The sequence below is a fragment of the Balaenoptera musculus genome, chromosome 7 (genome assembly GCF_009873245.2).
Source record: "Balaenoptera musculus isolate JJ_BM4_2016_0621 chromosome 7, mBalMus1.pri.v3, whole genome shotgun sequence".
Taxonomy (NCBI): Eukaryota; Metazoa; Chordata; class Mammalia; order Artiodactyla; family Balaenopteridae; genus Balaenoptera; species Balaenoptera musculus.
The window spans coordinates 99,837,406-99,865,099 of NC_045791.1; the positions used below are offsets into that span (position 1 = coordinate 99,837,406).

General features: G+C 39.1%; 1 protein-coding gene across 9 annotated transcripts in view; it reads right to left on the reverse strand.

The window, feature by feature from the left end:
• The window catches only part of DOCK10 (dedicator of cytokinesis 10), a 289,535-nt gene that overhangs the window by 133,923 nt on the left and 127,918 nt on the right, over positions 1–27,694 (reverse strand). For 8 of the 9 annotated variants that reach the window (XM_036858477.1, XM_036858476.1, XM_036858475.1 and 5 more), the window contains exons 2-3: positions 27,452–27,571; positions 13,638–13,724 (exon numbers count right to left, since the gene is read on the reverse strand). In XM_036858477.1, the coding sequence (XP_036714372.1) occupies positions 13,638–13,724; positions 27,452–27,571 (207 nt within the window). The remainder of the gene's footprint in view (positions 1–13,637; positions 13,725–27,451; positions 27,572–27,694) is intronic. The other variant, XM_036858473.1, reaches the window with a different exon arrangement.

Sequence of the window (27,694 nt, forward strand, 5' to 3'; positions counted from 1 at the left end):
GACTGCCACAGTCTGCTTCAAAGATGAAGGCTGAATATCCAGCAAACATTTGCTGAGCTGGTTAATTTTTCCAAACAGCAATGTCCCGGTTCACATTTTATTCGTTTATTATGTTTGCTTGTTCAGCTTTTATCTTGCCATCTCTGCCTGTTATATGTTTAGACACAAAAAAAAAATTGAGCCAACTTCAACTTAGTACGAAGGCTTTTAAATCATAAGATAGTGTTGCCCAAACTGTATTGTGTCCATGGGGCTTGCTAATTAAAATGCAGGTACCTGGGTCCCACGGGGGATTCACTGAATCAGAATGTCTAGAGGGGGCCTTGAAATGCATCATTCCACTGGAGTGACAGTGTGACTCTGTCCTTGTCATGCTGTCTGCCTATGAACTGAAAGCATTAGGGTCCCAGCTTCACACAGGGAACTCTAGTAACTGAGGTGACCCTCCAGCTTTCCCGTAAGTAGGCACATCCTTTTAAAAGAGCAGGGAGCGTATCAACTCCAGCATGGGGTTTTATTGATAGTGGAAACTCAATATATATGTGTTGAATGAATGAATCTTCTATATTCTTTCTTTTCCTTTAGAAATAACTAAACAAGACACCTTAAAAGTTCTAAAAATCTAAATACTTTCGAAAAGATTGGGCAACTATAAAGTGTACCCTAAAATACTCTAAACAAAACATATCATTTTCCCCCTTTTCCCTTCCTCTTTAGAGGATCATCAGAATCAATTCAAATCATGTTACCTACCTCAAATAGCAATTTAGGTTTGGCAATGTAATTTGTCCATCTCTTAAAAAGGCTGATTATTAGATTCTGGCTACAGAGTAATAAGCAGGTAATAGATTGCTTTTTAGATGCAAAATTATTTTCTTTCTGGCTATAGAGGTTATTTAATTACATGACTACTTTCTTGCCAGAAATATTTATGTAACACAAAGGGTGTTCTTTTTGGCCCTTAGTCACCAATGGGACTAATTCTGTATTTGTAAAATGATGGTGGTGATTTTCATGTTAATGCCATTCTTTACAAAGTTTAGAAGTAATTACGGCTATTTTATAAATGTTAAAAAATTGCAGCATCACGAAGTTAAGTGAATTCAGATAAATTATGTATTGAAAGAGTGGCTGAATAATTTATTGTCCACATGAGGCACTTCAGAATGAAAGGAGATGCTATTAGCCAGGCCAACAGGTAGAATATGAAACTTCCTGCAAATCAGGACATTGGTCACCCAATAAATACATCGATATTTTAGAAAAAAGGAAAAGGCACTGAAAACATTTTTTAATTTAACTTGACCACATTATATATTCCTTTAAAATGCAATCATTAATTTCTGTATTATAAAAATAAGCTGAACAATTAATGATCTTTTAAAACTTATACTATACTCTTGGGAGAGAAATGAAAATGAGTTTGGACAAAATAAATGATGTAACTATAGATCTGACTCAGTTTTCAGAATCATGGTACAATCTTATTTAATAGATTTTTGAGTCGTGTTTTTTAAATATTACTTGATATTAGATAGTGTTACTATGTATATAAAATATGCATGTACCATGTAAAACAGAATGTCACATCAAATGCCAACCATAAGTGTAAATCATTTTTAAAACTATTTTGTCTGAGTTATAGAGTGGCCTAAATTGCTACCTTGTTGATTTGTAAATTGAAAGTGAATCAAGGTATTTGGTTTGTCTTTTCAAATGCATTGCACTAAGGCAACTGAACAAACTTTAAAATTAGACTTTCATAAATCACACCTGTGCCCAATCTGGGGAACCTACACTCTAATTCCCAGCTAGATGTCACAAGTATTTTGTCAGGACATAAATAATGGATGGTACTAAAAAAAAAACCTTGATAATAGTATGATCTACTTGTTCTTTTCATGTAAGTCATAAAATCTGGGCTGTAAGTCAATGAAACTGAAATTTAGGTTCAAACTTATGATGGTTGTTTTTTAAATTTTTTATACTCCAGGGTCTCCGACTGATATTTCTATATTTATACACTTACCACCAAACCTTGTAGGATGATTTTATTGTGGAGAAGATTAGAGGAAGCCAATTTAGAATGGAAACGTTTTACCATGTTTGGAAACAAGACTATTATTCTAGGGATTTGAGAGACTAGAAAATAAATTCTTCGAGGTGGTTAATGTGAAACACAAAAATATTTTGTATGCATTGTTTCAACAGTGTTTTCCATACACATTTTATCCTAATGCCACTAAAGAGTAAATGCATTTGAATTTACCTTAATCAACATTTGTATGTTTATTATCTTTACTGTCATACATTTAGTGTTAAAAAAATAGGGTGATCCATTTTGTTTTGACTATGATAGAAAAAATCATTACATCTAAGACTAAACTATATACAGGACAACAGATTTTGATATCATTTTTCCATTAAATTCTTGAAGTTGCAAAATAAATACGGCTTTACTTATAAATCTACTTTTAAAAAGTACACACAAAGTGAAAAGTCCCTTAACTTCCAGCAAGACCTTCACTAGTGAATTAAGAGCCTCCTTCTTCAAAACAAAAACAAAAATCTTTCATTTGCACTAATTTTATTAAGAAAGGATTAAGATTTTTTTTTAATTTGGAGAAATTTTTATAGTTGTATTTTCCCTAATATCTTCCAGTAACTGAAATTGTGCATGTACCCCTGATGTCACAGCAGAGGGGTTACTTCTAGATTGAAGAAAACTATGTTTATCGTGCTCTGGTCTAAAGTTAACAAATGTATTAGAATCACTCACTTGCTGCCCAATGATTCAGAATCAGAAAACGGCATTCATTTTTACTTAATTTATTTATACATACAAAAAAAAAAAAAACAACCCACCTCAGAATCATTTACTGAAAGACTCATTCTTATTTCTGGGTAAGATGGACTGCACATTATTCTACATATGAGATTCAAACAATTTGTATAAAGTACAAAGGCATTTTGGTTAAAAGAATGGTTTCTTTATCAATGTACACAACCTGCAGTCCAAAATGAAACATAAAGCATATAAAATTATTTCAACCATAGAACAAATGAAATTCCCTGTGTTTTCTTCAGAAAAGAAACATTTCATTCTTTTTAGATATGTTTCATTCAGTTAACGAAATGGGGCAGCATGAAATACATTTGAAATCACGGCCAGCCTTCCTCTCCTCATCATTTTCTTTGAAATGCCTAGGACCCACGTTGCTTAAAATCTCTTTTACTTCTCGACATGATGCAGCTTCTACCTTGACTATTTATAATTTTCTCTCGAATTAATTGAATGCCACTTGTCTGGGTCCAAATGGTAGATGAGGAAGAAGAAATTCATTTTCATTATTACACTCACTTGGTCACATATTGTTTTTCATAGTTACAAAATTTTGCTTCTTAATAAATTAAGCAATATTTCGGTACATTATTTAACAGTCTCCTGAGCTATTTTTAACTTCAGAATGCATAGGTTATTCTGCCTGAAGAGTTCCAATAGTTTTACTGGGTTTACCCTTAAAGCACTTTCTAGGGAAGAGGGACAACAATATACTAGCACCTTCTTCGATAAGATAACACATCTTGCATCTCTTCAGTGTTCAACCCACTGTAATCGGGTTGTGATCAAAGCTTCTGAAACTGCTCTGTTAAAGAACCACCAATGACTCTGAATTACCCAATCTTGACACATTTTGGCATTTTACGCCATTGGCTCACTCTCGCTATTGACAGTTTGTTGATTCTGAGAAAGCAGTCTCTCCTTGATTTCTTCCTACCTCCCGGTCCACTCCATCTCCACCTCCTGTGTTGGGCCCTCTTTGCCAGCCCCTTATGTGGGAGCGTCACTCAGGGACCTGCCTCGTGGCATTCCTGGGCAAGCTCTTCCAGGCTCAAAGCTTCAACTTTCAAATCCAGAGCCAGCACCTACTCCTTCCTTCTACGTTGAGACCTATGCATGTACCTTCTTCTTGGATATCTCTCTCTGCATGTCGGCCGGAGAGATTACCTTACTTGCTTCGTCCATCCCTGCTTGAGCAATCTGTACTTCCTTCTGGGTACCTTATTTAAATTACTGGCACAACTATCTGGCTAATAGCTCAAGCCAGAAACGTGGGAGTCATTGCCAATATAGTCCTCTCCTTCACTTTCTTTTCCATCACCAACTCCTGTCAATTCTGTCTCCTTGACAGCTCTTTACTGTCACCACAACCATGCTGCCATACGTTACCACAGATCTTTAACCCAGTTGGACTATTAAAGTAAATAGTCTCCTATCTGTCCAACTTCCCTTCAGTGTTACTCATGCCCACAAGCCAACCAATCCATTCTCTGGTCTGCCTTTAGTTGTTTTTTTCTAACATGTGAACCTGACCTTGTTTCTCTATTTTACAGTAATACTCCAAGGGTTCTTGTTAGTTGTTTTGCAAAACTCTGATCACAGGTCTGTGATTTCCCGCCTGGTGCTGAGCTCCTTGACTATGTTACATCCAGGTGGTATCAGGAGCTTAGTAAGTGATAAATGTTGGTGAATAATAAATCCAGTCCAATCTTTCATGCAGTGGGCAAGGCCCTTTATTTCATACACTTTGTATGTGATCCACAGTAACAATATAAATCAGCAAGAGAGGAACTTTCTATATAAAGAATTCAACCGTTTGTAAAGATAATCAACTCCACCCAGCTAGACTGGGAGTAGCAGTTTCTGTGTGTATCTAAAAGGGCAGCTTGTTTAAGTCACTGAATTTGCATTTACCTCTAGGACACGAGAAAACATAATCTGGTAATTGGACAGGGGATTGAGAGGAGAAATTGAAGGGCTGAAAATGATGTTACTTTGAGCTTTATGATTATTATTATTTACTTCCAACTTTGAAATTAACCTTGTTTATACTTACAATTTGCTGCATGAAGATAAATCTATAGAACTCCCATCACTGCGTGTATCTGGGATTGTGTCTTAATATTGTAAGAGGTTTACTCCGGGAAAAGGTAGACACTTTTGACACTAATGATAAGAATTAAGAACGGATGTGCCCATAAAAAGAAAGAAACAATTAATTTCCTCTTTCAGAGGCTTTAATATTCCCTTTCTCTTCCTCACCATCTGCCTTAATGAAATACATGTCAAAGTTCACCCAAGAGCTGATTCTGTTTGACTTGAGCTGTATTGTGCCCCTAGTTCCTGATGATTTCCTTCCATCAGAGTTACAATACATTGGCATTTCTGAAATATATTTCTCAAGATACTTGGGGGGAAATAGAATTTCTCCAGGGTAAAATAAACTTGGGAAATAATTCATGCCATATTCCCTTCTAAGGCAGCCTCAATAGATGTTAGCTAAAGAATGTGTGTGTGTGTGTGTGTGTGTGGTGTGTGTGTGCATGTGTGACCTGTGAACGTCCTGCAGCTTTCTGCAGAACACTCTGTGCCTCTATGAAATTGGTGTCCTGCTCTGATCTCAACCATTTTTTCTCCTGGTTTTTAGTGTGCACTTTCTATGGAAGCCTAGAGATTTCAACAACATTTATCCTGTCTTCTTCGAATCTGGTTTGTTTTCCCTATTCAGTCTTGGGTCCTGCTTTCATTATTGTTTTAAAATTTTTATTGGGGTATAGTTGATGTACAATAATGTATTACTTTCAGGTGTACAGCAAAGTGAATCAGTTGTACATATACATATAGCCACTATTTTTTAGATTCTTTTCCCATATAAGCCATTACAGAGTATTGAGTAGAGTTCCCTGTGCTATACAATAGGTCCTTATTAGTTATCTATTTTATATTTTTCCTGGAGAATTCAACTATTTCTGGTCTGGAAACCCTGCTTAAATGCGAACTTGTCCTTGCCTCAGTAACTTAGTACTTTTGGGATGAGGACAGTACCTAATCATTCTGTGCATGTATGTGTATACAGACATATTCAGATACAGATGTATTATAGATTTTGCTTCCATTCTATTAATGTTTCCACAACTCTAAGTCCTCAAGTGTCTTGTGCCTTGACCAAAGTGAGACTTGGATTCTTGAATTCATGTCTTACTCCTCACTTCTTCATTATTCTACTCCTGCTGCAGGTTGGTTTCTAGAAATTACAGAGGGCTTTGTTGGCAGAGTAACTTGCTACCTTAGTACTTAGTATCTCTCTCAGCCATTCAGGTGAAGTGGTCCCTAGACCCTTGCTCTCTGTTGGGCCACTGTATTATTCTCAGTTCTCTGCTCTCATCTTCTTTGTTAAGAGAGACCAAAACCGAGAGCTTAGTGTTAATTGGCTTGTTTCTGTGTATATTAAAATGAAAACTTTGCTACAGAAGTTTTGCTTAAGAAGTCTGCACCCTATTCATAGATCCCTTTAGTTGCTCCCTGAATCCCAGTGGGAGAAGTGGTGGGCTTGTTTTAATCACAGAAGTGTTTCATATTTTTATGGTTATAGATGTGATTTAAGTCATTTATGAGGATCAGATAAAGACATGGCTCCCCAGTTGTTATTTTCCAAGTGTTTCATGCCATTGCTATATTTATTTTTAGAAACACCGCATTGGCACTATTAATATCCTCACTTAAAGATGGAGAAATTGAGGCAACAAGGTTACACTGCTTGTCAAAATGAGGATATATTCCCTTGTGAACCAGTGGAAATATCTCCATTAGGTCAGGCTATTAAGTGCATGGTTTAAAGGCTTTTTCCAACGGGTCAGAGGTAGCAAAGTGGTAAGAGCACGGAGCATGGGGTTTAGAGAGATCAGGGCCTTAATTCTGGTTCTGTATGTATTTGAGCAAATATTTAATTGTTCAGGACCTGCTTCGTAGGCTGTAAAATGAGGTAGTAATACTCTAACACAGGATGTTCAACATATATATATAGACTGTGGCTGACTCTGACTTGTGTTAGTTTACCATAACTGTGAAGTGCTTTAGTGGATACTAAATACACCTATACTCTTATTTTTAAAAGGAAAGAATGCCTACTGCCTTTCTGAAGAGGCTCAGAGCTGTCAAAGTAGAGTGTAGAGGGAGAATTCAAAATCAGATTGAACTCCCTGTGTTTAAATGAGATTCATGCCAGTTCGTTGCCTAGCAACCCGGGTATTTGTCCTTGCCGCCCTGTGGGGAGCCGCAGGGCAATTTAGCACAGGGCGGACTAAAAAGATTGCTTAGTGCAATGCAGCAGCCACTGTAAGGAAACGTGTTTCTACGAAACCCTACAAATCATCAATGAATTCATTTCAGTGCTGGCTTACTCTGGTTTCAAAACTCCAGCCAATGTTTCTCAAAGTGTGGTTCACTAACTACATGCATCAGGGTTACAAAGCTACAGTGGGGTGGTTGGGAGAAGACTGAGACAAGTGTTCCTTCAGAGGGCAGCTCTTAGCAAGCAACACATGGGCAGTCGGCATCATGCTTAAGAGGCCAGGGGCAGATGGCAGGGGTTGGAATGCCGGACCTGTCTATTCCCAGCTGTATGAGGTGGACACGTTCTTTAATTTTTCTGTGAAAGTTTCATCATCGTTAAAGGTATGATGATGATAATGACGAAACGTACTGTTGTAACTACTGCAAGCAAAGGGCTGAGAAGCGTATCTGGCACAGAGTTAAGGAGTCAATAAAGATCAGCGGCTATTAGCTATTGAGGTCAAGACTTTTTGCCAGCATAATTCTCTGGGGTCATTTCTCAGTCTTAACCCAGCTCTCTGGTGACCCCTTTCTTTCTATCTACTGTCTCCAGGCTCGACTATTCATGTTCCATTATCATCATGTAATGTTTGTCTTCTTTCTATCCTAAGGCACAAGTTTCACTTTATCTCCATCCTTAAAAACAAGTACAACTATGGGAATTTCCACAGGGTTTTCACGGCTAGTGATCCAGAAAAATTAGCAGGGAATAAAAGAGTTTCTTTCCAGGCTTTCTCCACTTTCTTTTTTTTTTTTTCTACTTTAGATCCACACAGTTGGGAAAAATATGGTAAGAAGATTCATTCATGTTGCCAAGTCAGAGGCTCTGCCCTGAGATTTGGAATCTAAAAGTTTGGCAGTTACCTGGCATCTAAGGTAAAAGGCATTCCACCTGACTTCTCCTTAGAGAAGTTCTTAAGAGAATCAAGAGCAGAGGATGGAAGTGAGTAAAAGGAGGAATAATCCCAGCTGCAAGTAGTTGAAAGGAAATTAATACAGGAACAAAGGTGAAGGTGAAAATTCCTCCCCAGGAGAAATAGCAAGACAAAGGCATATTTTGTGGCCAACCTGTTCTCAGCTGAAGTGGACATTCTTAGAGAACTACAGAAATAAAGGGATCGATTTGGCCATTTAAAGTCATGGTGCAGAAGCTCATGAAAGTACAAACAAAACTAAAGGCCTCTAAGAACTCTAGAATATCCTTGGAAGTCTCCAGGTTGTACTGACCAAGTTTTCAGGCCATCCTTTCCCCAGGGAAAGGAGCTAAACTTGACACCTTGGTTGGATCCAGAGAATTGGGGTGTGGTTTCTGATTAGGTCCTGGGATTTGGTCTTTGAGTGATTGGTCCTACCCCGAAGGCTTACCAGGCAATAAAATGAGCAGTGTTAAGAGGCAAAAAAGCTGAAGTAGGGCTGGCAACCAAATCCAAGGCCTCGAAAGCCTCAGGTACTAGAGACCCACAGGGGAGAGCTAAGAAACCCTGGTTCGTGTGAGAGCAATTTTCCACAGCCTAAAGGAGAGAGACTGCGAAAATCTGGAACACACAAATACTCTATATACCCAAAAAGAGGGGCAAGGACCAAGAAAGGAAAGTCCCTAAAATCATGGAATGTTTATAAGTCTATTCAAATTATACTATATTACAAATGATTAAGAATGGATTATGTCAGAGGAATCTAATTGGCTTCTATGATGCACAGAGAAGCCCAGCAGATAGAATCATAAAGCAAAACACATATGGGATTTTGATCGCTCCATATGATATTTCATTATCAAACTAAAATAATAATAAAAGAAATCTGATGAAGTCTCTAAGGTGACTACCTAAGGACTTGAAGAATAAAGTTGGATTTTAACTTTTGGAGACAATTTTAGGAAATAGATTCGAGTTGCTTCCAATTCTGGCAGCATTTTTAGATATATTCTAAGTAATTTTTTTTCAAAATACTTTTTAGTTACAGAAATTTGTTTGTAACATCACAACATACAGAATATATACATTGAAAATCAACTTCTACCTCCTTCCTATAATCCCAAACTTGTGAGGCAACCAATGTTATGAGTTTAATGTGCTTTTTTTAATACTTTTTCTAGGCTTATATAACATATTTACATATTCACATATTTTTTTAAACTCTCCATGATACACTGTGTATTCTGGCAACTTACTTTCTTCTCTAACAGCATATCATGGGCATTCCAGTTAATACACTTAAATTGTATGTAATTTTTATCGGTTAGTTATTATTATAAAATATAGATGTGCCAAAATATATTCAACCCCACCCTTATCAACTGATGTTACAAATTGTCTGGTGCTGCAATACTCATGCTTGTAATTGTATTTTTATGCTCTAGTGTTTGTTTTTCTAATATTCATGTTGCATACTTATATGTATGACTTTAAAAAGATACATTTGAATATCTCAAAAGGCTATAGACATGTGAGAATTACAAACACTGTGTTATAGTGTTTATTTCCCTATATTCTTACTCTCACTAAATGATATTCAACTTAAATTTTTCTTCATTCAGATATTATACATCATTTTTGTTTTAATTTGTATTTTTATGATTACAAGTGTAGCTGGGCAATTTTTTTTTGAGTTTTTTTAAAAATTAATTAATTTATTTTTGGCTGCGTTGGGTCTTCGTTGCTGTGTGTGGGCTTTCTCTAGTTGCAGAAAGGGGGGGGCTACTCTGCATTGCAGTGCACGGGCTTCTCATTGCGGTGGCTTCTCTTGTTGCGGAGCACGGGCTCTAGGCATGAGAGCTTCAGTAGCTGTGGCACACGGGCTTCAGTAGTTGCAGCACGTGGGCTCAGTAGTTGTGGCTCGCGGGCTCTAGAGCGCAGGCTCAGTAGTTGCGGCGCACAGGCTCCATGGCATGTGGGATCTTCCCGGACCAGCGCTCGACCCCTGTCCCCTGCATCGGCAGGCGGATTCTTAACCACTGCGCCACCAGGGAAGCCCCGTAGCTGGGCAATTTTGTACACCTCTTGGCCAACTTAGTCTGGAACTCCTGCTCTTTTTGAACTTCCTGCTCCTATCTTTTTGCTCATATTTTCTTGGGTTATTTACTTTTTTCTTATTAACTTGTAGAATTTTGAGTATTAGGAATGTGTGTGGGGCAGTGTGGCAAAAGAACATGAGTTGCAAATGAGTTCACTAAGTATTTTTTTTTGGCTTGATTTACGGTTCCATTCATCATAAAAATTTAAGACTTTTGTTAAATGTGTTCATTTTTCCATAACGTTCCACTAAAAAATGTTTTCCTATGCTTTTATAACTTTCGTTTCTAAAATTAAGATTTTAAAAATTCATCTGGAATTAATTTTTACATGTACTGTGAGATACAACTCTAACTTTATTTTGTCCAAAATAGATAGCCAAGTGGTATTTGTTGAATTGTCTACCCTTCCCCAGAGAATTTGAAGTGCCATATTACCATTTACTAAGTAACCATATGCACTTGGAACTGTTTCTAGATACTCTGTTTCATTTCACTGGCTTATTTTTTTAATTCAGAAGACAGGAAAGATGGAGTATGTCTCTATTTTTTAGAGCTAACTTCCTCTAATACCAAAGGAAAAAAGAAAACTAGAGCCAAATTTCACTCATGAATATAAATGCAAAATTTGAAAAAAATTAGCAATTCTGATGTAGTAAAATATTAAGGTATAGTACAACTTGAACAAGAAAGTTTATACCAGAAACACAAGTATGCATTCATAGGACAGCAACGTATTAATTTATTACAGTGATAAATTCAAGAAAAAAGCTATTATGTCAATAGGCTGAATATGAATTTCACAACATAGGGTAGCCAGTCTTTATAAGCACTGTGGAGACCAAGAAAGGCCCTTCTAAAAACATGATAAAGACCAAGAAAGACCCTTCTTAGACAGTTCTTTTGTACTTGAAACTGTCATAAAACACCAAATCAAGAATAAGACAGTATGCCTGATGTTAGCATTATTATTCAATATTGTTTTAGAGTTATTAGATAATAAAATAGATAAAAATCAAAGAAACAATAATACTTATTAGAAAAAAGAAATATAAAAATTTTTTGCAGATGATGTGACTACACACCTAAAAATTAAAAAAAAACAAACTATTAGGATCAGAGAGTTTAGTAAGCTAGTTATCCATATTTGAAAATCAATAGCTTTTAAAAAATATCAGCAATGAACAGTAAGGAAAGGAAATGGGTTTTAAAAACTCTACTCATGCTTGCAACAAAACTATAAAATACATAGAAATAAACTTAACAACAAAGTTAAAGATCTTTATGAAGAAAGTGCAATATTTTAGTAAAGAACACATAAAAAGACCTAGTTAAATATTCCCTACTAGGAATTCAATATCATAAACATTTCAAATCTTACCTAAGTCAACACATATTTCCTGCAGGACTTTTGCAGACCTGGTCTCAATGATTCTGATTTGCTTGTGTAGAAAATGATTTACCAACTCTTTTTTTTTTTTTCTTTTTTTTAAACAGTGATGCCCTACTAGATATTAAGACTTTCTCTAAGGCGACTGTAAACAAAATATTATGGTACTGACGTAACATTTTTATCAGTAAATGTGAAAACAGTATACTCAGATATCCTGATGTTATCTGAATTTGCACTTTTTTCTTTTTTTTAACCTTCTTAGGAGGTGGTGTAATTCAATGTGAACTTTGAGAAAATAAATATGAAATGATAGAATTGGGAAAAAAAAGGCAAATCTATGGCAAAGATGATCTGGATTGAATAGTCCAAAATAAAATATGTATGATTAATCAGATTAGGATCAGTATGTACACTAATAAGGCTAGCTTCTACTCGTACAAGTATGTTAAGAGCTGAGAAAGGGTTTCGCTATTTTATGTAGCTTCATTTAAATCCTAATTGGATACCACTACTTCTCAGGATTAAAGGACTGCATTTAGATCCCATTATTTTCAGTCTGACCTGTGCTGGGCTAAATGGTATCACTGCATGTCTGTAAAGGAAGGACTGACTTCGTTATTCATTCAATGGACATCTACTAAGTAGCTGTTAAGTGTGGGCCTAATCCCTGCCCCAAAGCCACCTGCAGTCTGGTTAGAAGAAGTAGCAGTTTTATAGGCCTCTCCTACACCAACTAAATGCAAGTAGATGCTACACCAACAGGCTTTTATCAGTCCCTTTAAGCTGTCCACATGGTTTTCCCATTAACTATTTCTATAGTTAATACTTGAAAGAAATATCTCTCTCAAAATAGAAACTCTGTTATCCAAAATTCTCACATACTATGGCCTTTCCTACAACTCAATCTAAACAAGGAAAATAAAATTAAATCTTTTTGTTAAGAATACTCAAATAAGGATTAATCTCCAAAATATACAAGCAGCTCATGCAGCTCAATATCAAAAAAACAAACAACCTAATCCAAAAATGGGCAGAAGACCTAAATAGACATTTCTCCAAAGAAGATATACAGATTGCCAACAAACACATGAAAGGATGCTCAACATCACTAATCATTAGAGAAATGCAAATCAAAACTACAATGAGGTATCACCTCACATCAGTCAGAATGGCCATCATCAAAAAATCTACAAATAATAAATGCTGGAGAGGGTGTGGAGAAAAAGGAACTCTCTTGCACTGTTGGTGGGAATGTAAATTAATATAGCCACTATGGAGACAGTATGGAGGTTCCTTAAAATCAAAACTAGAATTACCATATGACCCAGCAATCCCACTACTGGGCATATACCCTGAGAAAACCATAATTCAAAAATAGTCATGTACCGCAGTGTCATTGCAGCACTATTTACAATAGCCAGGACATGGAAGCAACCTAAGTATCCATCGACAGATGAGTGGATAAAGAAGATGTGGCACATATATACAATGGAGTATTACTCAGCCATAAAAAGAAACGAAATTGAGTTATTTGTAGTGAGGTGGATGGACCTAGATTCTGTCATACGGAGTGAAGTAAGTCAGAAAGAGAAAAACAAATACTGTATGCTAACACATATATATGGGACCTAAAAAAAAAATGGTTCTCATGAACCTAGGGCCAGGACAGGAATAAAGACGCAGACGTAGAGAATGGACTTGAGGACACGGGGAGGGGGAAGGGTAAGCTGGGACGAAGTGAGAGAGTAGCATTGACATATATACACTATCAAATATAAAATAAATAGCTAGTGGGAAGCAGTTGCATAGCACAGGGAGATCAACTCGGTGGTTTGTGACCACCTAGAGGGGTGGGATAGGGAGGGTGGGAGGGAGACACAAGAGGGAGGGGATATGGGGATATATGTATACATATAGCTGATTCACTTTGTTATAAAGCAGAAACTAACACAACATTGTAAAGCAATTATACTCCAAAAAAGATGTTAAAAAAAAAAAAAAAGAACTACATGGGGGAAGCAAAGCTTTATAAAATAAAGGATTGGAAGCATTGCATTTACCTCTCTCACCAGTAATTTCTGCTTTCTGCTCTGCATCTCGGGTACCGTTGAGTACAACGTTCGTATGTCCCAAGAAACTGTGGCGGTCTGAGAGGAACAAGGAAAGGAAATTAAGCCTTCCAACTTAAAGCACTGAGCAGACCACTATACCAAAGGCACAATAAAGAAGTGTATGAGATCTTAGCATTTAAGGATAAGAGAAGACAGAGAAACTTCCATAGTTCTTACCAATTTAATGTCTAGGAGGGAAGATTCAAACCTCTTTGGATTACCACCACTGGCATTACAGTTAGTCCCCCCTGCTCCATGGTTTCAGTTACACATGGTTAACCAGGGTCGAAAAATATTAAGTGGAAACTTCCAGAAATAAACAATTCATAAGTTTGAAATTGTGTGCTGTTCTGAGTAGCATGATGATATCTCGAGCCGTCACAATCTGTCGTCTGTCCCCACCATGCCATCTCATCGACATCTTCAGGGCTCCATGATCCAGGATGACCCCCTTCTGAAGTATTGTCAGAAAGCTAATAAATAGTAGCCTAATACTATGTCACTACATCGTTCAACTCACTTCATCTCATCACCTAGGCGTTTATCATCTCACACCATCACAGGAAGAAAGGTGAGTACAGTATAATAAGATATTGTGATACAGAAAGAGACCACATTCACGTCATTTTTATTACAGTATATTGTTATAATTGTTCTATTTTATTATTAGTTATCATTGTTAATCTTTTACTCTGCCTAATTTATAAATTAAACTTTATCATATGTATGTGCGTATAAGAAAAAACAGTATGTATAGATAGAGTTTGGTACTATCTGAAGTTTCAGGCATCCACTGGGGATCTTGGAATGTATCCCCAGTGTATAAGGGAGGATTACAATACGGTATTGCAATTACTGTTTTATCTGTGAAGCTCATAATTTTAAGCTGTTTCCTTCCCTGCAGAACACAAAAATTTGGGCATCTGTATATTTTGACTAGTTTATTTATATTGGTATCTTTTTTGTTCTTAATGTTATTGATAAAATAATTTGAAATGAAACCTACTAAATCTGCATTATTTTAATCCTACTGTAAATAATCTCTTGAATATCCACAGGGTAAATTTAGCCCCTTTCAGAAGCCCTGTGTGTGTGTGTGTGTGTGTGTGTGTGTGTGTGTGTGTGTGTGTGTGTAGCCACAATTATGGTGGGAGAGAAGAAAGGGTATTCAGTAAATCTGGACCTTGAAGAAAGTAAGTCATGTTTTTAGTGTCTTTATTTTCACTGAAATAAATAAAACATTTTCAACTTCAATGCTAAACAAACAACTTTTTATTAAATGAATATACATTTACTAATCCCCTGTATATATCTTATGGGATGCCATAAAATGGTAGCTTTCCATTACCAGACACCAGCTTCCTTTAGTCTGTACTCCTTGGCGATTACAAGGATGCTGGGATGATAGGTCTGTTAACATACATGGTACTGACAGTTGGGATCTTTTATTTTGTACATCCCCAAACCCACAAATGATTCACCAGCCTTTCTAAAGCACAAAATAAGGTTCATTTGAACTGTTCTAGATGAAGGGCATTTTTTTCTAGACCAATTATTAAAACAGATGAGAGTCTTAAAACCCATCCTTACTTTTGGGAAGGAGAGGGGTCCAGGGAATTTAGTCTTCTGAGGTCACAGCCGCAGCTGCAAGCTCTGCCACCAAGGGCAGCATCGTTCTTTTTCTTCCAATCCTAGCCTCATATTTTCTTCAAATCCCTTTTTTTCTTCACTCTTGATATAAGCGCCTCGTGGGAAAGAAATTTGGTCTGTTTTGTTCACCGCTATAACCTCAGCGCCTGGTTGGGTGCTCAGTACTTACTTGTTGAGTGTGTTGAATGTGTGTGAGTACGTAAATGTGCATTCCGTGTATGCATGTGGTGTGTGGGTGGTGTGCGTCTGTGTGAGCTTGTGTGGTTGCACGTAGCGTGTACGTATGTCTGTGTGAATGTGTGTGTGTGGTGTGTGCCTGGTGTGTGAGTGTGATTATGCAGGAAGGTATGCTGTACTTGATAGCGTGTGTCTATCATGTGTGAGTGGGTGTGGTGTGTGCGTGTATCTGTGTGTGTGGGCATGCACGCATGTACGTGCATATTGGGAAGATGGGATTTGGACACTGAAACAGGAAGAATGTCATGTGACTCTAACAGGATCAGAGGACAAAAATAATGATCAGAGGACAAAAAAATAATGAGAAAACTATAATCAAGATACATTATATGGCAAAATTAAATGCTCATCTTGAAACACAGATATGGAGCCCCTCGGTCAGTGCATCTGCCCCAGGATTTGACTGCAGTTTGTGTGAAGAGAGTTTGGAAGTGCTCGGAGGACAAGGCTGTCGATTCAAGCCAAGTACAGATACATGCACAGGGAACCATTACCTCCCACGTGAAGCGTGTTGGGGCCAATTTAGGATGCATTATTATCTAGAGTTTACATTTTTGATTCCTTTTGAATTTCCTTTTGCTAGTTGCATCTTTTATGTTATTCACTATGTTAGAAGATAAACAGTAAATAAACTCTATTGAAAGGTTGGAGTAGAAGAAAATCCATGCCTAAATTGAGCTTTGGGGATTATTGCTGGATTTCAATTATCTGGGGATAACTTATTTCCTGTTTGGACAGATAATTTGCAGACACACAGTGTAACTTGATGCGTTTCCAGGGAACATTACATGTTGTGATCTACTGGCAAGATTAAGGATTTTTTTCCTCCAATTGAAAAAATTTTCTATATTTCAGTCATTTTATAATAAAATTTTTATATAAAAAAGCAAAAGATTCCTCTTTTTCATTATCCACCACAGTTTCTTACTGATTTCTTGCCTTTAAAAAAATAATAGCTGCTCTAAAATACTCTAAGTCTGATGGAGAGTAAAGGGGCCCAAAGTTTAGTTTCCTGTTTAGTTATACCATAAACCTATTGTCCCACTAAGATCAGTACTCTGTGGTATAGTTCAATAGAGTGAATACTGAGCTGGTTTAGGAAGCTTTTTTTTTTTTTTTTTTTTCTAAATGGTAGGTTTCTGGAAGGTGGGCTCAGGTTTCCAGTAATAATAATTACATGACTACTTGATTTATGATGCCATAGAGTAAAGATTAGGGCCCCCAATACACAGGCTAATGCTCATATTCAATGTATGAGATTGGAAGTTCCTTCAATTTGGGGTAATAAAAATTAATCATAGGTACAATGGTTATGTGTGATTCCTGATGACCTCTAGTTATGAGATGATGTTGATTCTTTGCTAAATAAGGCAGCTGGGGCTGAATCACCCTCATGTAACCACGTGATAAATCTGAAACAATATTTTACAACATGCACATCTAATACCTTGCAGAGTACACAAATACAAGAAAAGGAATACATGTATAATAACATGCTATTAACCTCAGTTATAGTTTGTCATAATGCTGGAGAACTTGCTTGAAAAAGCAGAAGGCCTCCATAAAATTTCAACTTTAAGAACTGTATTGCTTCTACTCATTTTTGATTCCTTTTGTTTTCATTTTTGAATTGAAGTATAGTTGATGTATAATATTACATACGTTACAGGTGTACAGCATAGTGATTCACAATTTTTAAAGGTTCTATTCCATTCACAGTTACTACAAAATACTGGCTATATTCCCCATGTTGTACTATACACATCCTTGTAGCTTATTTATTTTATACATAACAGTCTGTACCTCTTCACCCCCTATCCCCATCTTGCTCATTTTAAATTTCTTTCATGTATCTCTGCTGAAGCAAAAATAAATCGATCAAATAAGAAAAAAAGTATACAGAGCCATATTTGGTAAGTAAGGGAATTAACATGGTTACAAATAATTTCTTTTCTGAGAATTAGATGCTTTCAGACCACTACAAATTGCCTTGGCCACAACAGACTTCCTGTTCTCTTTAATAAACCCTCTGGTCGACGATCAGTAGAGCTCAGTAGCATGAGACGGATCCGAGACTGCACTGGAACACAGCCAAGCTCCTCGTCGGGTGGGAGAGTCTTATAAGGGCCTATTGTCCAGAGATTAGGCATTTGGAAATAAAAACTGTCCTTTTATTTATGAAGTGAGGCATGCAGGCCTGTGTTTGTAGTTTCAGGTCCATGACATTCAGACATCCTCCACGGCAGCCCTGACACTTTCTGATTCTTTCTACTCTGCAGTGGGTAGTCTTTGGGGCTTTGTCACAGCTACCATTCTGCTGGCTAAAATGACTACAGAAGACTTCATTCCAAGCACATAGGGGCCATTTCTCAATTGGCCAAAGGCCACTGTCCAAGTCTAAAAAAGAAGTTGCTTTTCCTATGTTGGAGCTGAGCAAAGCTCCCTCTGACGGTATTGTGGATCCCAGCTGCTCAAAAAAAAGGACAAAAATGATGGTGCTTAGAGTAACCCATCAGTCTGAGCTTGAGAAGCCAACAAGCCTCACAATAAGGACTATTAACTAAAACTTTGTGGTCAATTCCAACGTAAGCATGTGTTTAAAAGTAATCTTCGCCTAAATTTCTCAAATTAAAACACTGATATTGTTTTCTATCCTAGTAGAGCAGACACTTATACTACATTTGTTGCTTGAAAAGCATTGTTTACCCCATTCAGAAGAGTATTGTGATTTTATTTTTTTTACGTACATGAGAATTCACATGAATACTTTCATCGTGCTTTAAGGGAAAGGTCCTTCTTGTTTTGCTGAAGTTAAACTGTATGCGAAGTGCACGAATAGCGAGCAGTCGCCCATAACTGGACACTGGTCGTCATCCAGCCAAGTCAAGCACGGAGATTCATCCATCATAGTATTTAAGTATATAATTAGGGAACTTTGGAGACCTGTTTCAAGACATTTTAGTCTTGGACAGGCAAACCACTGAGCAAGTCACTTCCCTTCTTTTTTCTGTGCTTCATTTTCCAGGCTCCAAAATGTGTCTCACCTCCTCCATGGTAATAAGGATGAAACGTTTTACATATGGAAAAATGTAAGTATTAATAGAACACACTGTTCCAACAACAGAAATATACTTATTGCACCAGGGCCTCCCCTTGGCAAGGACTCAGAGGCTGTGGTCTAAGCTCACTCTCCAAGGAGGTACGGCGAAGAAGCCTGCTCCGTGTGAGGCCTGCAGATATGGCCCCATGAGGAGCAACAGGCCTAAGACGTGAGCCAACCCACCGCAGCCAGGCCGCCAAGGCACCTTTTCCTGTGGCTGCTCGCATTCTTTCTTCTGTGCTGGGCTCACTCCTGCACATACCTTGCCCGTGCTCCTCTTCCTCTCAGAAAATCCTTTTCTTTCTTTGTTCTTTCCTAATCTCAGGTTTGACAAAGATGCCACCTTCTTTTGAAAATCTTCTCTAATTTATCCAAGATACATCTTCTCTTCTCAGAACTATATCATTTACTGTCTGTATTACCCATGAAGTCTGCAGCTTAACTGTAGAATATTGTAGACCCAAAAGCTCTGCAAGTGATTAATTCAGCCAGTCATTTTACGTGTGTGTACTTTTGTATGTAAGCAAGCCACATTAAATCTGCTTTGGTGATAAAATAGAACTATAAATGAAATGTTTTGCCATGTTTTTTATTGTGTCTCTGGTATACTTTGTTATCCCTTTTAAAGAATGAAGTACTTGAATGCAGACATGTGTTTTTATGATTTTTTTGGTATCCTGTCTCTGGCCACCTACACGATCCCTATCTTAATGTCTAGAACAATCCTTTTTTAAAAAAATAGCACTGTTATTGAAATATAATTGACATGCTATAAAATTCACCCTTTTAAAGTGAGTTCAGTGGTTTTAAGTCTATGCACAGGATTATGCAATCACCATCACTATTTAATTTTAGAACATCTTCATCACCCCCAAAAGAAACCCCCTATCCACTAGCAGTTACTTCCCTTTCTCCTTTCTCCCCAGTCCTAGGCAACTTTAATCAGCTTTCTGTCTCTATGGATCTGCCTATTGTGAACATTTCATGTAAATGGAATCATACCATGGGTACTCTTTGGGGACTGGCCTCTTTCACTTAGCATAATGTTTTCAAGGTTCACCCATGTTGTCAGTACTTCATTCCTTTTTTAAAATTTTTATTTATTTATTTATTTATGGCTGTGTTGGGTCTTCGTTTCTGTGCGAGGGCTTTCTCTAGTTGCGGCAAGTGGGGGCCACTCTTCATCGTGGTGCCCGGGCCTTTCACTATTGCAGCCTCTCTTGTTGCGGAGCACAGGCTCCAGACGCGCAGGCTCAGTAGTTGTGGCTCACGGGCCTAGTTGCTCTGCGGCATGTGGGATCTTCCCAGACCAGGGCTCGAACCCGTGTCCCCTGCATTGGCAGGCAGATTCTCAATCACTGAGCCACCAGGGAAGCCCAATACTTCATTCCTTTTTATGGCTGAATAATATTCCACTGTATGGATATACCATATTTGTTTATCCACTCTTCAGTTGATGGACTTTGGGTTGTTTCCACTTTGGATTATGAATAATGAGGCTATGAATATTCACATAGAAGTCTTTTTTTTTTTTTTTTTTTAAATTTTATTTATTTATGTCTGTGTTGGGTCTTCGTTTCTGCGCGAGGGCTTTCTCCAGTTGCGGCAAGCGGGGGCCACTCTTCATCGCGGTGCGCGGGCCTCTTACCACCGCGGCCTCTCTTGTTGCGGAGCACAGGCTCCAGACGCGCAGGCTCAGTAGTTGTGGCTCACGGGCCCTGCTGTTCCGCGGCATGTGGGATCTTCCCAGACCAGGGCTCGAACCCGTGTCCCCTGCATTGGCAGGCAGATTCTCAACCACTGCGCCATCAGGGAAGCCCTCACATAGAAGTCTTAATGTGGACATATATTCCTAGCACAATCAAGTCCAGAGCAGTCTCCATATATCCTTACTGAATTAAAGTAAGCTCTCTAGAATTCCTTCTCTGCAATATTGTAATGGTACCACTCACTGTGTGATGCAGGGAGTTAATATTTTCCCCAAATCATGCACCTTATTTTTCTAAGAAGCAGCTGGCTCAGAGCACACTGTTTAGACAGAAACTCCAATAGCAAAAGTCAAGGCGCTTATGTTTGATTTCTGTCGTCACAGTTACTCTACATCCTTGAACGTGAGCTTTTCCAAATCTCAGCTTCATTAGCTTGTAAACGAGAGGAATATTATAACTAAGAATAACCTAGTTTGAGAAAGACTCTTACTTAGCTTTTAAATTGCAATCACAGCGTTCTTGCATGAATACCAAGAGCCATTTAAAGTCTGCTTTTCAGGCTAAGAAGCCAAGGATTAAAAAGAGGTTGACATTCTTATAAAATGTTAGGCTGTGTCTCAGTAAGAGATGCAAGAAGAAAAAAATAAACGATCACGGCGTTTCTGCTTTTCCATTTAAAAGATATTAAGGTCTTTCCGCTTCCTCTCACAAAATGACCCATGTGGTTGAGCCTGGAAGTCCCCACATACCAGTTGCTTTTTATAGCTAAAAACATGCTATGAAGGAATAAATGTTAAGAAAGCACAGTTCACAAAGTCTTGTTAATAAGCCATGAAAATTGCAGGATGCATTGGAGAGCCCTGAGACTCTACTTCTGAGCTACCGACATGAAGAAAGGATTTGAGAAGATTATGTTAACTCTCTCGACAGGCTATTTCAGACGTGCAATGTAGACCTTTGACTTTGAAGATGCCACTGACCAGCGTTGAAAGTCTAACCTTTCAAGCGGAAGTACTGTTTCTTGTTCATGTTGGTGTCCTTGCTGTCTACAGCAAGTAGCTCACAGAAGGTGGGCCAGGAGACTGAGTGGAAATAGAGCAGTTTGACAGGGGTGGGCAGTATGGAAATACAGGTGATCAGGTGGCCTTTCCACAGTGTCAGTATTGCTTTTGGACCTCTGAACTTTCTTCTTTAAGGTTTTTACATCTCCCAGAAATGATCCACTTCAGACTTTCTGTATCTTTCTCTCACCAAGAAACTCATTTCTGCCTTTCTCACTTTTTTGTTCTGCTATTTTGTATCAGTTTCTCCTTGGACTGAAACACTCCCCGATATGATTCACTGTGTCCTTGAAACTGTTTTTTTTTTAAATAGATATTTATTGGAGTATAATTGCTTCACAATACTGTGTTAGTTTCTGTTGCACAGCAAAGCAAATCAACCATATACATACACATGTCCCCATATCCCCTCCCTCGTGAGCCTGCCTCCCATCCTCCCTATCCCACCCCTCTAGGTCATCGCAAAGCACCGAGCTGCTCTCCCTGTGCAAACTGTTCTTTAGCTCTTGTTTTCCTTTCTTACTCTCCTTGCCTATTTCGTGAAGCCACAATTTGGTGACTAAGTTCTTTATTTTTTGGTCTTAGGTTTCTATTACTACCAGCTTCAAAAAAGAAAGATGAGAAAAACAAGAGTAGCAAATACAATTACTGAAGGAGTGCATGTTTTTGAAATGAATGAGTTAATAAATGCATCTAGACCGCTTATTCCAAGTAATCATTACGACGCAAGCAGTACAGAAGATCACACTGCTTTTTCCCAGAACCCACGCACCAGAGGAAGAGTTTCTACCTCGTGGGCCAAGAAAGAGGAAAATGCTTCTACTTTGGTTTCTTAATCTGGAAGAAGACGACTTCAATTCAATGTTCAACAATCTTTACTGAATGCCCACGAGCCAGACGTTGTGTTGGGTACTTAAAATACAGATATGAATTGATTTCTCCCTTGCCTAGTAACAGAAAGCAAGTGAATAAGTACATGGTGTTACAAAGAGGAAATCAGCCTTTGTTGAATGCGGCTAAGTGCCAGTCACTGTATCGGATGGAAAGAGCCTCTGGGGAAAGGGATCCCGATCTTAGCGCTGTTTTTTTAAGGTGATGTGTTAAGTTGTGTCGAAGAGGAAAGTATCATATTAATGATCTCAAGCAAAACCAATGACTTCATTCTCTTTATTCTCAAATTTCATTTCAGAATAGCTTTTTTGGTTCCTAAAGGTACTCAAAGTTATATTCTAAAATAATAACCTACATGTGTCTGAAAGACAACTCGTGAAATAGATATTCATTTTCCACCTGCTTGGTGCCAAGTGCCGTTCTAGTTGCTGGGGGTCTTACCATGATCAAGGCAGGAACATCCTTGTCCTGCTTGAGGTTACTCACTGATGGTGAGAGAGCGAAAAAGCAAACCAAGATCTTCCTTGGTAGTGGTAAGTGTTATAGAGAGAAGCAAACAGGCGGATGTGATAGAGTAACACAGGGTGGAGGTGGGGTAATGCAGGTTGGAAGTCAGAGATGGTTCTTTGAAGAGGTAGCATTTGAACTGAATCGTGAATGGAAGACACGAACCAGCTGTGCGAGGGGCGTAAAGGCCCCACAGAGGGGGCAGGCTGGGCGAATGCAGGGAACACAAAGAACGCTAGGTATCTGTGTAGTGACCAAGGGAAACAGGGCTAGGAGAAAACGGCTCAGAGATTATCAGGAGCCAGGTGAGAAGCTGGATTTGACTCTAAAGGCAATGGAAAACCACTGGAAAGTTTTAACTAGAGGCGTGGCATTATCTGACTTGTATCTCCAAAAGCTTCCGTTGAATAAATCAATCAAGGCAAAGAAGGATGCAGGAAGACCAGTTAAAGACCACTTCTGGGGATCCAGGCAAAAAAGGATGATGATGGCTTGGGCCAGCAATGTGAATGGAATACTGTCTTGGTAAAAACTAATCTCCTTTAAGGGGTATAGAGGACCAGATGAAGACTTTGTTTCTTGTTATTTCTTAACCATAAGCATTCTTAATCAATTTTAGTTTTCATCCATATTAGGGCACACGCTCCTTAAACACAGGGCTTTTGTTTTTCTTGTCAGTCTCTCTTGTCTAGAAAGTGCTGCTCTATATTCAGCGCCTTGTGGGTGCTGAATAAATATTGATTAAACAAACCAAATAATGAATCATGTCTACTGCAAGTGTGGGCGCTTGGTAACATGGCAACACAGAAGTGAGCGAGATTCTTCCATCTGTAGGGCACAACTGGAAAGGACATTGGAGGGAGGGTGGAGAGTTTGGGGCCGCTCCCCTCCTTCCATCCTGAGATGCTTCGGGATTGGAGTGGCCACTCAATTACTACCTCCCATTGGGTGACTGGGGGCTGTGCACACATATCCCAGAGCATCCTTACCCACTGCTCAAGGATGGGCCTGGGAAACGATACCCTAGCCAGGTGAACAGAAGCCTTGCTGTTGGCGAGCAACACCCCTGAAATGTGATGCAGGCTGTGGATGGAGCAGACTGTGGCAGAGGGCATTTAAAGAAGGGCTTTACTCCACATGGAGGGAGAGGAAACCCCCCAAAACGAACATGGTTGTACTGTATAGCGGGGATCCCCTAACATCTTCTGTAAAGGGTCGGATAGTAAATCTTTTAGGGCCCTCTCTCTCTGCTGCAATTACTGCACCTCTGTTGTAACTCTGCAGCTGTATCATGAAAGCAGCCACGGACAACAGGTGAATGAATGGGTGTCATTGGGTTCAAATAAAACTTTATTTATGGATACCAAAATCTGAATTTCATATAATTTTCATGGGTTATAAAATATTCTTTTTTCCCCTTCAACTATTTAATCAATTCTATGAAGAAAATAAAACAGGGTAGTGTTTAAAAAAACATAAAAACCATTCTTAGTTCACGGGACATACAAAATTAGGTAACAGGCCACCCATGAGCCATTGTTTGTCAACCCTTACTCTGTAGAGTAGGAAAGCAGGAAACCAATCCAGCTGAATGCTGTTCAAAAACTGGCAACTTTACGTGGTAATAATACTCAATACTATCCTTTTGTTTGTCAAAATATCATTTCATGGAAATGAAAATTTAGCTGTTTGTCTAATACAATATTTTCTGATGATAGGGTGGCATCAAATGTCTCTTGAGCACCTGCCAATTGGGAGCTATGCTCCCAGCTGGTTCCCAGCTTCCTCTACTGCTGTTACGTGTTCTCCAGGCAGAGGCCAGATGAGCTTTTAATAATATGCACCGCGTCACTTGTTCCCCTTCTTGAAACACTCCAGCGACTTGCCACTTGCCTTTCGAATAAGATGCAAATGTCTTATCTTGTCCTTGCCTGGCCTCAACTCTGACCACTCTGGCTGTCCACCCACACCGCTCTTCAATCCCAGACCTCTCCTGGGCCCTTGCAGCAGCTTCCTGCAGCCCCAAACCCTCCTTCCTTCCCCAGGCTTTAGCAGGGTTGGTCTTTGGGAGTTCAGAGCTCAGCTCAAATGTCAGCTTGTCAGAGGCGCCCTTGATCATCCAGCCCAGCTCAGTTCTTCCCCTCGTTACTTCTATTACTCGGCCCCGTTCATTCTTCACAGAACTGGTCTTTATCTGAATAATCTTGCGAATTAATTTATTCACTTATTTTACTTGCCTGATTCCTCCCACCAGAAGGTAAGCTTCATTAAAACAAGGAAATTTCTGTCTCATCACTGCTGTCTCCCCATTCTGAGATATTTTAATACCTAACATTCGGTATCATACCTTATATATTTGTTGAATGAATAAAGGAAGGACATCATGTGAGGGGTGATAGAATGTTCCATTCAGAATTGTGCTGGTATTTTACCCCAGTTGGGAATGAGGGTGACTGTGTATGACAGGGTCGGGGGTTGGGCTGGGGAGGAAGACCATGGCCTTGAGAAATGGGCAAGGACCAGATCGTGGAGAAGCCCTCGGGAAATACTACAGTGTTTGCCCTTTGTTTTGAAGGCAATGGGGTGGCCACAGATGGGTCTTAAGCAAGCCCAAGATAAAAGGATTCAGTGTATGTATTAGAATGTTTACATTGGGAAAATAACAAAGTACATTATTATATGCTCTGTTTACACCGTTAAGGATAGCAAAGGACACAGAGTAATCAGACCAGTCTTAACTTAAATGAGTGTGAAAAGATGCCAAAAAATAAATTCAAATTCAGTACAAATGTTACATCGCATCTACATGCCTCCATTCTCTTCTTGAGCTGGGGGAACCTGGAGTAGCTTCTGACGCATTTCTGAGTAACAGAGCTAGAAGAAAAGGGGCTCCAAGTGTCAAGTTGTTTGTGAGTGTGCTGTCTGACAGAAAGAGACTGTTTCAAGGTTTACCCTCGGTCTGAAAGAAAATGAGGATGCAGAATTAAAAAATAAAACGTGGTTCAACTTTGTGCTTGCAGTTCAGGCCCCGTGGCCTGGTCCGACCACGGAAACGAGATTTCTGTCCGAGATAAGCCTCTTTTAAACTGTGTCAAACACTCAAGCGAGAGACATTTAAAAGTCTGAAAAACAGATGGGAAGAGTTTCTTTTTTCCTGTCTACAAATCTGTCTCCTTTCTTTCCATCATTCTTGGTACTTGGAACAGAAAATTGTTGACTTCCACGCACCTTCTTTTTTATTAATTCATGGAGAAAGGTGAAAAAAATGAACCTTTAGAAGCCAGAAGCCAGATCTGCCCCCAAGATAAGAGAAGGAATGGAAGTTTGAGGCTGTTTGAGGAAGTGGAAGCCCTGGGGCCCCAGCGACTCGTCAGAGGTTTCCACGGACAGTGGCTGTGCCACAGGTTACCTCGGAGCTGCCTTTTCATCTGCTTTAAGAAGAACCGAGGGGCAGGACAGGAATAAAGACGCAGATGTAGAGAATGGACTTGAGGACATGGGGAGGGGGAAGGGGAAGCTGGGACGAAGTGAGAGAGTGGCATGGACTTATATATACTACCAAATGTAAAATAGCTAGTGGGAAGCAGCTGCATAGCACAAGGAGATCAGCTTGGTGCTTTGTGACCACCTAGAGGGGTGGGATAGGGAGGGTGGGAGGGAGGGAGACGCAAGAGGGAGGGGATATGGGTATATGTATAGCCGATGCACTTTGTTATACAGCAGAAACTAACACAACATTGTAAAGCAATTATACTCAAAGATGTTAAAAAAAAAAAGAAAGAAATTATATCCAACCACACACACACAAAAAAAAGATGTTCATGTTTGTGATGTCTGAGACTACCTTTCTCTTACAAAAAAAGGAAAGTTTACCATCTGCGCATTGAGATCTCTGTTTATATAGATATTCACTAACACATTAAACATGCTTCAGATGACCACAGGTGGAATGCTTGGGACACATGGGAGCTCATCATCCGTAACTTTACTGTGCTTGTCTCCAAAATGAATTTCCTTTTTATTCATTCCCTGCACTACCCTCTGGAGTGTTCTGTGTGCCAGTGAGCATGGTCCTGAAGGGGACACATCTCAGATCACAAATCCTTCCGTGAAGATGCGCTTGCCTACCTTTCCTTGCCCACAAGGCTAAACAAGGGACAACCACGATTAAGGGTGATTTTTAAGACCTACATCTTTTGTGCCAAGAGATTCCCGCCTCTGCCTTTGGTTGGTTTCAGTTGCTTGGAAGCTGTCAGTTACAAATGGCCTAAGGGAGGAAGTGTTCTGTGAGGCCAGGTAAGTGGTTAGAAACCAAGATACTGGCAGGGACACCAGTACCACCTGGAGCCAAGCAGCACCCCATGCCCCTCCCACCCCAAGTGGCCACAGTATCACTGAGCCTCCAATCTTCCAACTTTAGAAGGCCCTTGGGCACTTTCTATTGCTGGATATGCATTCCATCTGTGATGACGGTGATGTAGGGTGACCACAGGAAGAGGGCTGAGCTCCCCAAATCTATAAGGAAAGACAGGGACACAATTTGGGAGGATCTACTATCACCTTGTGGGGCCCTCCTGAACTTAGATGGCTTGAAAAGACAACACTTACTGAAAAGTCGTCACTGGGGAAGAACAGGAGATCTCGAAGGGGATCATTCTGATAGGTCTTTTCAAGTTCTTCAATGACAGTTTCATAATCCAGAGGCTGGAGAAGCCTGGGCTTTTCTTGCTGTAGACAAAGAAAATATCGTATTAACCACTGAAACAGAGAATCTTGCTTTTTCTCAACATCTCGTTGGATTTCATTTCTTAGAATCGCCAAAGCTTTGATATCGTGCAACCCTTCTAAGAG